This window comes from Glycine soja, chromosome 5 (genome assembly GCF_004193775.1).
Source record: "Glycine soja cultivar W05 chromosome 5, ASM419377v2, whole genome shotgun sequence".
NCBI lineage: Eukaryota > Viridiplantae > Streptophyta > Magnoliopsida > Fabales > Fabaceae > Glycine > Glycine soja.
The window spans coordinates 25,713,434-25,727,194 of record NC_041006.1 but is presented as its reverse complement, the minus strand read 5'-3'; the positions used below and the strand labels follow the sequence as shown (position 1 = coordinate 25,727,194).

At 36.8% G+C, this 13,761-nt stretch overlaps 1 protein-coding gene across 1 annotated transcript; it reads right to left on the bottom strand.

The window, feature by feature from the left end:
* Positions 1-1,017: 1,017 nt before the first annotated feature.
* LOC114412410 lies at positions 1,018-2,944 on the bottom strand. Its single transcript, XM_028376302.1, has 3 exons — positions 2,229-2,944; positions 1,736-1,921; positions 1,018-1,623 (listed from the first exon to the last, which is right to left on the bottom strand). The coding sequence occupies exons 1-3, from the start codon at positions 2,730-2,732 to the stop codon at positions 1,339-1,341; spliced, it is 975 nt and encodes a 324-aa protein (XP_028232103.1). The 5' UTR covers positions 2,733-2,944; the 3' UTR covers positions 1,018-1,338.
* Between the last annotated feature and the right edge of the window lie 10,817 nt (positions 2,945-13,761).

Sequence of the window (13,761 nt, the reverse complement as noted above, 5' to 3'; positions counted from 1 at the left end):
GGAGAGGAATGAACCATAGTACAAACAGTGCAATGTGCTTCTTGTTAGTAGCGAAAGCGACCTTTAAGAGAATATTTTGTGAAAACCTTCTATACTCTTCTATATTGTCATTTTCGTAAATTAAAACATTAAAAATTCAAAATAAAGAGATACAAAATGAATTCATATAAAATAGAACACATGCACTTCCCTTTTTTGTTATTCTCAATCTTTAGAGTTTCTTTGAGATTGGACACAAAAGTTAACTAAAAGACAATGTATAATACTGATTTCCATAAGGGTGGATGCTCTTTGGTTTTAGCATGTTGGATGCTAGATAAAACAAAGCATTGTCTCTTGAGTTGTAGATGATATTGAGTACAGTTAAGTCCTTTAACATATTAATCTTGTCTACTTGTCAAAAACTCATTAGGATACCAATAATTTATATTTATTGTTATACATCAAAATTTAAGGTGGATGAGATGAATGGCTATCCAAACCTAATAGTAAATGATTTTTATATAAGTATAGATTACATTGGACGCCTTTTACACTGTTCCTTAATTACTTTTAAAATAAAATAAAATATAATAATTTTTATGCTATCTAAGCTTTTGCCTTTTACTTTTAAAACAAATCAAAGACAACCTAATAATCTTCAACTATTACATGTTTTTTCTCCCGCTTACATAAAGTTTACGTGTGAACCAAGTAATGTGTAATGATACTGAATACTCTTAAGTCCTTTAACATATTAATCTTGTTTATTTGTCAAAATCTCATTAGAATATTAATAATTTATATTTATTGTTATACATCAAAATTTAAGGTAGATGAGATGAATGACTATTCAAATCTAATAGTGAATTATTTTTATACAAGTAGATTACATTGGACACCTTTTACACTGTTTTTAAAATAAAATATAATATAATAATTTTTATGCAATCTAAGCTTTTATCTTTTACTTTTAAAACAAATCAAAGACAATCTAAGAATCTTCAACTTACATGTTTTTTCTCCCGCTTACATAAAGTTTACATGTGAATCAAATAACGTGTGAAACATATATACAGCATTCTTTAAACCATGAATAACATCAAATGAATTTTATATATCAATGTGTATTGTATTCTATTATTTGACCCGATAACAATCTACTCTCTCTCTCTGGGTTGGGGATACAATACAATTCATGAATTCAATATTTTTGTTCCAACTACGGTAGGGGGGGGGGGGGGGGGGGTGTTGAAATTGAGCCACCGACTAGATCCAAACTACCCTTTCGGCTGTTTCCAACCATACCCTTAAATTTAATTAAATTATTGTTTGATCTTATTAATCATGCCGCTGATTTTACTGGTAAGTGCATTTCTTGACGAGTGAAATTGCCTTGCCCATCTTCTTCGGATCCATAACGATGGAACACTCTATTTTCTTGTAGAACTTTGGCTTCACCAATTTGCCTAAAACATAAGCCCTCGACCGCACCATCACGCTCAACGTCAACGGCACCGGTTCAACCGGTTTACCGTTCACACTGTTCAGGTTGGCTCCACCTCCGTACAGTGGAATATGACTCCCAATTACCATTACCCGAACAGATCTTTGGCTCTTCCTTGATTGATAAAACTTTGGCATCTGCGAATTAATCAAATTAAATCCCACATTATAATAATAACACAACATATAATATAATGAAAAATGTCTATGATTAATTGATTGATTGCGAGAATATTTATGATTAACTTACAGTTCCAGTGGCTACAGTAAGTTGATAATAATTGAGATCCACGGGAGTTGAGGTCACATGGACCCCGAAAAATGTAGCGGTGTTACGAAACGTCATTTTCACAGATGAATTCATGGACACCAAACTTGTGGCAACTCCTGACATATCCGCTCCCGCTTGTATCACGAATTGGTCAAACGTTATACTCTGCCAAAGATCACATAATCAGTAAATTAACAAGAATTATAATAACTAAAGAAATTTAAACGTTAACCAACATATGATTTGTCGGAAAGTATATACTTAAAATTTTTAAATAAGAACTTGAATTCCAAATTTAATAATAAGAGAAAATGTGCAGACATTTCCAAATTAAAAGTTATATTGACAATTAATAGACCAAGAGGGTCTAACTCAAATTGGGTTGAATAATGTGGGTAAAGAGGTATAAACTTTTTAAACATTTGGATTATCATAGATAAAAAAAAATATTGAGAGTTAAAAGAAGAAGAACCTTGAGAGAAATGGCGGGCTTTTGAGGGCGACTAGCACCCCAGAGAATGAGGGAGAACGCGGAGAAGAGGACGACGAAGCCGACGACAAACGCGGGGAAATAGCAGCGACGAGGGAAGCCATGGTGGGCATTGTCGTTGGGGTCGAGGAGGCCCTCTTCCTCGATGGCGTGGAACTGGTCCTTCCAGGGCCTCCACGGACCCTTGCGGTTGTTGCCGGAGGAGCTGCTCTTGCGTGAGCCCGAGAACCGCGTGGAGGCGGACTCGCGGGAGTGGCGGCCCAGGGAGGAGTTGGAGTGGGAGTGGGGCGGGGAGCCTAAGGGGCTCTGCAGCGGACTCGAGTGGAACGAGTTCGTAGTCTTCTCGCCGTCGTGGGACGAGTCCCGCGACGGACTTTGCACGTAGTACACGTCCCGTCGCGGGGACCGCGCCGGCGAAGACTGCGTGAGGCTGCTAACCTCGGAGTCGGTTTTGGCCAGCATTGTCATGTTGTCGTTGGGCTTCATTGTGATCTGAATTGGTGGGTTTGGGTTTGGGGTTTGGGTTCAGTGTGAGAAGAGAGAAATAGAAAGAGGAAGATAATGGAGTAGTAGTGAAGAAGAGTGAGGATGAAGAGTGGTTCGTGTCATGTTACCCTGAAGGGTGTATGCAGAATCTTGACAGCGTACTTGTTGGGGCGGATAGGGCCAATGGTGACTTTTTTTTTTTCTCGCTTTCTTTACTCTTTACGAAGCTTTTCCTCGTGGCACCTAATTAACAGCAGAGAAAGCTGGACTTTTGTCAGATGCCATGCATTTCCACTTGTTTATTTAATGTAGTCAAATTATCCTACATATGTCACTGATACGTGTGTATATATATATATATATATATATATATATATATATATATATATATATATATATATATATATATAAAGAGTTTTACTATTAAAAAATTGAATTAAATTTATTTGTTGTAAGTAATTTAATTTCACACAAATGACTAAAATATTTTTATTTTTAAATTAAAAGTAATATATATGTTTATGCATAAAAATGTAAGACATTAATGGTTATTATTTTTTAATTTTAATTGTGTTATTTTTGCATTCATTTTTTCTGTCAAAATCTTAGTTGCTCTTTCTCTTAGTAATTTTAAATTATTTTGTTTTCAAAATATTTTTTTAATTTTTCTTTTTTAGATTAATAATTTTGTTTTTATAATTTTTTGAAAATATTGAATAATGAATATATTATTTTTAATCTTAGAAGCTTATCTCCCGCAATACTTTTAAATTTATTTCCTTAGTCCTAACATCTCAACTATTTTTATTTTCAAATTATTTTATTTATTTTATATAAATTAAATTTATCACCCAAATCTTAGTAATTTCATTCTTCTAAATTAATTTTAAATTTTAAAATTTTAATTTTTCTCTTTTACTATATTTTTAATTTTACATAAATTAGTTATGCATATATTTCTTAATTATTATTTTAAATATTTTCTTTTAATTTATATTAGAATTTTGTTTAAATTTAAAATACTTATATAATACAAAAATTTCTTACAATTTGGTTCCATATAAAATGCAGTATTAAGCTCGTTAAAATCTTATAATGTAGTTTGTAGTTTCAAGTATATATTTTGTTGATTTCTAAAGTGACTGTCGGTAGCAAGACTCATTCTTAATGGATGCGATGGATAATTGCTAGGAGAGTAGGAAGCTTTTCATCCACCCTCTTGTCTTGCTTTACTGCTACTTGTTCCCTCTGTTTTAAAATATGATGGAAGTAGTGATGTGTTTATCTCCTCCCATAAATGGCAGCAATAGTTAGGGTTGTGATTTGATTTATGAAGCTTCTTGTAAAGATTCTTTGACACTAAAGTTAACTAACGCAGGCCGATCATAAATCATGTTGTAATAAGTTGTATGTGTGTATACGTGGTGGCGAATCTTGCTGAAATATTTGGGGAATCTTGCTCAAATATATGTAAATGTATTTAATGTTTTATTTATAAGAAAATTATTTTAAGGGGGCCATGGCTGCCCCTTGCTTTGAAGAATCTCCGCCACTATGTACACAGAGGTACACATACCACATACATATATACATAATATAATAATATATACTCCTTCTAAGTGTCTTAGGATATTTTACACAAATTAAGAAAAATTAATAAACAAATGAAAGAGAATAATGATTTTATAAAATTAGCTTTAGTATTAATATTACATTCAATACATTGAAAATTTAAAGTGATACTTATTAGGGGTGTATTAGTAAAAAAAATAATTAATATTACATTAAAAAATTAAGTGCGTCGATACTTATTTTGGGACAAAGGAGGTATTATAGTCCCTTACTTTAGGAGTAACTCTCTCGATCCTTTATTTCTTTTAATCTAATGATTCATATTGATTCATTAAAAGTACATCACGTAACAATTCTCCTTCTTCTCGTGTTTGTGGATGATACAATTGCTTGTTCCTTTGACTCTTCCTCTTCCCATTTACTCTAAAATGCTTGTTCTTTCTTCTCGTGAAACAAGAGCAATGTTCCCTAGATTACATGGTTGCTCTATACAAGCAAAGGATGAAGAAGACATTACTTCTAAAGGCAAGAATCACAATAATGATGGTTGAATTGTGATATAAAATTTTTGGTAAGCTTTTTCGAAGATCAAAGTTATCCTTTGTTGATTGAAAGATTGAAAACAAAGTCTTCACAAAACCTTTTAGATCAATAGAACCTTGAGCAAAATTAAAAATAGGTTTCCACAACAAATCAAAACATAACCTAGAATTAGTAAATCAAATAGAAGACAAGAAGATACAAGGTTTGTTGGGTGGTTAAGAAAGTAGGGAAGGAGGGAAGGTTGCGAGTTCAATCTCTCCTGCTAACAAAAAACTAACAATTAATATTTGCCTATAAAAAAATCAAATATAAAAGAGAAACAAAGACATAAGGTGATGTGATCCTTTCTAGGAGCGGATCGCTTGGTACAGGTCATGGAAACGAATGACGTCACTTCCAAAGATGGAAGATAAGCCAAGGGTAGACGCCACAAGGGTTCAACCTTGATAAGTCCGAGATTGGTTTAACAAGGAACCCAAAGAGAAGCTCGATGATGTGATCCTTATTAGGAGCGGATCACTTGGTATAGGTCATGGAAACGAATGACGCCACTTTCAGGGATGGAAGATAAGCCAAGGGTAGATGCCACAAGAGTTCAACCTTGATAAGTCCGAGATTGGTTTTGTAAGGAACCAAGAGAGAAGCTCTCATCAAATACACACGTATATTCTCAAAAATGCCAAAGTCCCTTTTCTTGAAAATGAGTTCAATACATATAATGTAGTTGAGGTGCAGCTGAAAAGGCACCAACTTTTTATTTAATTAAAATTACAAAAAAAAAATAGAAAAATATTTGACATGGACCTTCAAATTAGTTTGGGCTTTCAACAACAATCAAGATTCTTGGTAGTGCCTCTGGACCTTCATCCTTCTCCACTTGGGCCTTATAAAGTATGACTGATACCATTTGTTAGAGGGTATCCTTTGACTATTTGGTCCTACTCCTGGTCATAGATCATTGTATTTGGGCAGCTTTGGGATTCTCATCATTCCCTCTTTCTTGGAAAGCATTTTCCCTCAAACCTTTAGAATCACCACCTGCAACAAATGGAGTCAAGTCAACAACATTAAAAGAGGAACGTACTCCATATTCACCTGGAATATCTATCTTGTAAGCATTGTCATTGATCCTCTCTAGTACTTGGAAAGGTCCGTCTCCTCTAGGTTGAAGTTTGGACTTCCTTTGTTAAGGGAACCTCTCCTTCCTCATTTGTACCCAAACCCAATCACCTGATTCAAGTACCACTTTCTTCCTATTCTTGTTGGCTTGCTTGGCATAACTTTCATTCTTCTTTGCAATTTGAGCCTTCACTTGCTCATGCAATCTTTTCACTTATTCAACTTTAGCCTTGCATCCTTATGCTTAAAATAAAAAATGTTAGGAAATGGTAACAAATCAAGAGGAGTCAAGGGATTAAAACCATACACTACTTCAAATGGATAGTGTTGTGTAGTGTTATGTACAACCCTATTGTATGCCAACTCAACATGAGACAGACATTCTTCCTAACTCTTTATATTCTTTTTAATCACAACTCTAAGAAGAAAAGACAAAGTTGTGTTTACTACCTCGGTTTGGTCATCGGTTTGAGGATGGCATGTGGTGGAAAAGAGAAGCTTTGTTCCAACCTTATCCCATAATGTTCTCCAAAAGTGACTAAGGAACTTGGTGTCTCGGTCCAAAATGATGCATCTTGGTAACTTCTTTGAAAAATAATTCAGCAACATGGCACGCATCATCATTTTTCTTACATGGTGTGAAATGCGCCATTTTTGAGAACCTGCCAACTACAACAAAAATAAAGTCCTTTCCATTCCTTGTCCGTGGCAAACCTAAAACAAAATCCATGGATAAATCAGCCCAAGGATATTCAGGGACAGGCAAAGGAGAATAAAGACCATAAGACATGACTCTAGACTTTGACGGCTTACAAACAATGCATTGTTCACAAAACTTATGCACATCATGTTTCATATGTGGCCAATAGAAATGCTCCTGTAACATGTCTAAAGTCTTTTGAACCCCAAAATGCCCCATTAATCCCCCCTCGTGGGCTTCTTTTACAAGCAATCTTCTTATGGATCCTTTAGGCACACATAATCTTTTTTTTAACAAATAGTCGTTATGCTGAAAGAAACCATTTTGAGTAGTATGTACACATGAAGAATATTTAGAAGCAAAATCTGGATCATGTTCATACTATTCTTTAATGTGCTCAAACCCAATGAATTTAGTTTCAAGAGTAGAGAATAAATCATACCTTCTTGAAAGTGCATCAACAACTACATTGGACTTACCTTTCTTGTGCTTGATCACATATTGGAATTGTTCAAGAAACTCCACCCACCTGGCATGTCTCTTGCTCAGTTTGTTTTGTACCTTGAGATGCTTCAAGGATTCATGATCACCAAATTGTTTGGGTAGAAGGTAATGCTACCAAGTTTGTAATGCCCTTACCAATGCATACAACTCCTTGTCATATGTGGAATAATTAAGGACAACCTCATTTAGTTTTTCACTAAAGTAGGCAATGGGATGTCCCTCTTGCATTAAAACAACCCCTATCCCAACCCCAGACGCATCACACTCAATTTCAAAGGATTTTCCAAAATTAGTTAATGCAAGAATTGGTGCATGCATCAATTTTTCTTTGAGTGCAGCGAATGCATGTTCTTGTTTTCCCCCCCATTTAAATCCTATATTTTTCTTGGAAATCTCAGTAAGAGGTGCTGCCACAGTACTAAAATCCCTAACAAATCTTCTGTAGAAACTTGCCAAACCATGAAAGCTTCTTACCTCACCAATAGTTTTCGGGTTGGCCATTCTTGAATGGCTTTCACCTTTTCTTGAACAACTTGTACTCCCTGTGAGCTAACAACAAAACCAAGGAAAACTACATGGTCCAAATAGAACACATATTTATCCATGTTAGCATACAAGCTCTCACACCTAAGGGCCTCTAAAACTCTTCTCAAATGCACAAGATGTTCATCATGGAATTTGCTATAAATCAAGATATCATCAAAATAAACCACAACAAATTTTCCTAGAAATTCCCTTAACACACGGTTCATTAATCTCATGAAAGTGCTAGGAGCATTGGTCAACCCAAAGGGCCTAACCAACCATTCATACAACACATATTTAGTTTTGAAAGTTGTTCTCCATTCATCCCCCTCTCTAGTCCTAATTTGATGGTACCCACTTTTCAAATCAATTTTAGAGAAAACACAAGCACCGTGCAATTCATCCAACATATCGTCTAACCTAGTGTCACACCTTAATTTCGTCCTGGGACCATTGTTTGTCGGCATGCGACCTTCGTTTGACCACTTCAAAATGTTTAACACCCATTGTTGTGGAATCCGTAAAGTTCTGAGATGTTTCGGGAAGAAATCGGTCAAAAACACGAAAACGAAAGTGTATTTAACAAAGTGGGGGGTGTGTGTAAATAAACTGTTACACTTTAATTTCATCCGAGGACCATTGTTGATCGCTTTGGAAGGCTTAACACTCATCACGGTGGAATCTGTAAAGTTTCATGAGATTTCGGAAAGAAAACAGCCAAAAACACAACGGGGGAGGGGGTGAACTTATCAAGATAGGGGTGTAAATAGCAATTCAAATCTAGGCCCTCCCGGAACATTTTGGAAGTTGGGTTGCTTAAGGAGGAAGCAACTGGGCGGCAAGCTCCTCCATGTTGTTGAAAAATGGTTTCCGTGGCTTTCGTAAAATTTCCAAAAACCTTGGGTAAGCATATTTCACTTAACATTGGTGAAAGGAAAGAGAAAAAAAAAGATGAAAATCAAATCCGAAACACTTCCGTAAGGCTTCCGTAACTTTTCCGTAAAGTACGAAAATGGGGGTGAACTTAGTAATTGGGGTGCGCTTAGAAATCTTAAGAAGTCTTTGGGCGGCAAGCACCTCCCTTTTTCCCTATAAATAGGGGAGGGGGGGGGGGGGCTGTTTCAAAATGTTCATGACCCCTAGGCTATGCATTTAAGCTATTTTGGGTAAAAAAAACACGTCTCCGTGAAGAAAAATCGAGTCGAAATGCTTCCGTAACACTTTCGAGACGTTTCCGTGAGCAAATCTGTGAAGATTTTTCTCCATTCTTTGTCCGTTTTTCGTTCGTTCTTCGTTCTTCAACTAGTAAGTGTTCAAATTCGAGACTTTCAATTCATTTTTTGTTTTGTTTGCTTTCATCTTCATTTCTTTTACTTTCAGTTTTCTTTTCTTTCACTTTAACGAGCTTTTTAATCGTTTATTTAAGCTGTTATCTCGCCTAATAAATGATAAAATGAATTTCAACCGATCATTTGTGTTGTAATGTCGTTTAATTACTGTTAAAGCAAAATCTAACCGATCGTTCACGCTATAACCTCAGTTAAACCAAAAAAAGCAAAATAAAAATAAAATAATCAAAATATCTTGAAAAAAAAATAATAATAAAATAATCAAGAAAAATCAATTGGACGTTTTTCTTTGAAAGTTTCCTTGAATTAATTGACTAATAACCAAAGTGAAACCAAGGCTAAAATCAACTCACAAATCAAGCTTTGTTTGCAAAAATCACTTGAAACCGTTTTAAGGTCCAACGCCTTAAACGGTCCTCTTTGCTTTTATCGGTTAACATGGACCGTTCAAAAGCATAAAATCAACACGTAACTTTATCGCTTTTGTAAGAACTACGTAGGTCTGATTTCCTCGTCGCAATTCAGGATACGTAGGAGCAAAAACCCCGCTTTTGTCGACCACCCCAAGAGATCGTTAATGGTCCAATGCCTTAACGTTTCTCTCCTTTCAAAAACCAAGAGATCGTTAATGGTCCAATGCCTTAACGTTTCTCTCCTTTCAAAAACCAAGAGATCGTTAATGGTCCAATGCCTTAACGTTTCTCTCCTTTCAAAACCAAGAGATCGTTAATGATCCAACGCCTTAACGTTTCTCTCCTTTCCAAAAATCAAAAGATTGTTTAAATGGTCCAATGCCTTAAAACGACTTTTGTTCGGTCAAAATATATCTTGCAAAAAAAGATAAAAACAACTTAACCAATGTTCAGTTCTCAAAGAACTACGTAGGTCTGATTTCCTCATCGCAATTGAGGATACGTAGGAGTGAGGGAAACACCCATGTCGACCACACCAAAATTAAAAACATAAACATAAAAACACAAAAAGACATGAAAAAGGGAAAATAAAACATTTTGAAGTCATATTTGCACACTTGATTAAAGGTTGCCGTCCTTTATGATGGACGTGTGGGGTGCTAATACCTTCCCCGTGCGTAAAAACAACTCCCGAACCTTTCACGATTAAAGTTCGTAGACCACACTTTTCTGGTTTTTCCGACGTTTTCCTCAAATAAACGTTGGTGGCGACTCCACACATTTTCCTTTCTTGGAAGACGCACCCGTGAGCCTTGCGTCGCCCTCCCACCGAAGGGTAGGTTGCGACACCTAGGAATGGGATATCTATACTTTACCGTAATGTTGTTGATGGCTTTGCAGTCTGTGCACATCCTCCAAGTTCCGTCTTTCTTTGGCACTAGAATAACTGGAATAACACACGGGCTCAAGCTTTCATGCACCCACCCTTTTTGCATGGGGTCTTACACTTGCTTCTAAATCTCCTCAGTCTCTTATGGATTGCTCCTATAAGCTAGCTGGCCTGTTAGGCAGTGAAGCTCCTGGAAGGAGGTCAATTTGATGTTCTATGCCTCTTGAAGGTGGCAGTCTATGAGGAATCTCTCTGGGAAAAACATCTTTAAATTCCTGCAATAGAAGCTCAACACTAGGAGAAACAAAAATAGTTAACTTATTAGAATTATCAGCACAAATTTTATTGTCTTTGCAGTACAATAGATAGAATGGATCACGAGCAAGTAGTACTTTCCTCACTTCACTCGCCTTTGCTAAACAATTAAATTTTCTCTCATATTTATCACTCTTATTTTTCTTATTCCTCTTTGGTGCTTCACTCTTCTCTTTCTCTTGTTCTCTCTTTTCTCTCATTCTGATTTGGTCATCACACACTTCTCTAGGGGATAGAGGTTTAAGAATAATTTTCTGGTCATGGTGCTAGAAAGAAATCTTGTTGGTGAAGCCATCATGTACTGCTTTAGTGTCATACTGTCATGGTCTTCTTTACAGTATATAAGTCGCCTTCATTGGAACCACATCACATAGCACCCTATCATTGTATCTTTCAATGGTGAGACATTCCTGAACCTACTGAGTCACTTTTACCTCTTCATCTTCACTAAGCCACTGAAGTCTATATGGCCTAGGATGGGGCTTAGTTTCCAAATTCAGTTTGGACACTAACCTGGAACTTGCAACATTAGTACAACTTCCTCCATCAACAATTAAAGAACAAAGCTTACTATTAATGGTACACCTGGTGTGGAAAATATTTTCTCTTTGGGTGTTGTTTAGTGGCTACATTTGACTTCCCAATAGCCTTCTCACCATTAGCATATCACCCTGCATAGCTTCCTCCTTAAGCTCATTTTCCACTTCTTCTTCACTGATTTCATATTCACTGGTGAGTTCTCCATCTGCCTTCATGATCATGGTCCTCCTGGTTGGACATTCAGAAGTAATATGTCCTCTACCCAAGCATTTGAAGCATTTTATGTTTCTGGTTCTAGCACTGGACGAGGCAGAATTATGTTTGGTTCCAGCTCTGGACAAGTTGCCTCCCTCCTTCTTGGATCTGTTGATCCAGTTTTGGTTGAAAGTGTTGGAGGAGTTCCTTCTGGCTGCACTTTTTCTCTTAAGCTGTTGTTAATCCCGTACTGCCTTATGCATCAAATCATCCAAATTCTGTGACCTGTACCAAGCGATCCACTCCTAATAAGGATCACATCATCTGTGCTTTGGGATTCTCATCATAAGGAGTTTTATATTGGTTTGTTTCTACCATTAAGACTACATCTAGTTCTTGGCAACCCACCAAGTTTCACCATCTTTCAACAAAGATACAAGTATTTTTTACTGTCACTTCTAGCTCTTACACAAAGTTACCCAAGATTTTCCTACCCCATGTATTGTTTTCTGCCAAGCGAGTTTTTCCTCTAAAACAAATCAACAATTTTTTTTGAAGAAAGGTGCACACAGACAATCACGAGCGTCATATATATGGAATTACAAGTTAAGTGCACTATTTCTTTCTCTCAAGATTTATAAGTTATTTGGAGATCTTCAGAACTTAAGAAATATACAAGAATAAAGAGCTTGAAGGTAGAATGGAATATTCAATTAAAAAATATGTGTATTCAAAACTTCAACTCTTTTGGTATTTATAGACTTCTTTAACAAGTAACCATTGTCTCTAAATGATCTTCATTTGTGTCTGTTGTAGTGTCTAGGAAATATGTCTGTTGGGAGCATTAAACGCACGTCCAATGTCCAGCTGATAAAGCACTTTGCTTATCTTTCTTAAGCAATATTTCTTCTATTATCTTTACTAGTCTTGTCAAGTTTTGATCAGAACAGGTATGCACAGTAGTGAGATGGCCTTTTAGGCAGAGAGAGTTTAAAATTAATTATTCTCTTACTTTTGCAACTTTGATAGATCCTAGGAAGGATGCTCAAACATTCTTTGCACAAAGGATCAAGAAATCATAACATTAACTTAGTCTTTAATGCTTCACGAACTAACGTTTGTCTGCTATTGTTGGATCCATCAAATACAGATAGAATGTTTTCATCTATAAGCATATCAAGTAGACTTGGGCAAAAAGGTTCAGGCTTGTGGGCTACCCACAGCCCATATGCTATACGAGCCCAATTTTTTGAGCCAGTTTAAAAAGTAGGCTTTTTAGCCCGCCCCATATAACCTACAGGTTAAATGAGTTTTACCCACGGGTCCCGCGGGTATTTTATTCTCTATTAAAAAAAATAAAATAGGGTGTTTGATTTAGCAAAAAATGGGGTTGTTTTAGGAAAACAAAAACCCCTAACCTGAGGCCCAACTCTAATTCACACAAACGCTAAACTAAGCCTAAATACCTTTGGTGCACTCACTCACCACTCAGACAACCACCTCCACCATGCATTCACCTTTCCTCGTGCAGCTAGCAGCCAACAGCTAGTCACCATGTCGGCGCAACGACGACTCCTTCACTGGCACATGCTGTCACACAGACTTCTCTCTTTTGCACTCTCACTCCTCTTCTCCTTTCCTCGTGTTGCACCATGTGCCGCCATGGCTCCTCAACACGGTTCGCATGACAACAATCTCCCTCGCACTCCTCTTTTTTTTGGTGAATGCGGGCTACGCGCATAACCTGTAGGGCGGGCTCCACAATTAATCCCTATTAAAAAAATAAAATAGGGTGTTTGGTTTAGCAAAAAATGGGGGTGTTTTAGCAAAACAAAAACCCCTAACCTAAGGCCCAACTCTAATTCACACAAACACTAAACTAAGCCTAAATCCCTTTGGTGCACTCACTCACCACTCAGACAACCACCTCCACCATGCATTCACCTTTCCTCGCGCAGCCAATAGCCAAAGCTAGTCACCATGTCGGCGCAACGATGACTCCTTCACTGGCACATGCTGTCACACTGACTTCTCTCTTTTGCACTCTCACTCCTCTTCTCCTTTCCTTGTGTTGCACCATGTGCCACCTTGGCTCCTCAACACGGTTCGCACAACAACAATCTCCCTCGTACTCCTTTTTTTTTTGTGAATGCGGGCTACCCGCATATCTGGTAGTGCGGGCTTCACAAGGTGGGCTTCGCGGGTAACGAGTTTCTTGAGTGCGGGTTTGAAGGGGCAGATTTACTCCCATGCCCATCGCTAATATCAGGTATAACTTTTGGAACTTAGTATTTATTTGTATCAAATCAAAATAATTGAGGGGCTTGATTTGTCTTATGACTCAACATTACTAGTGGAGGAGTTG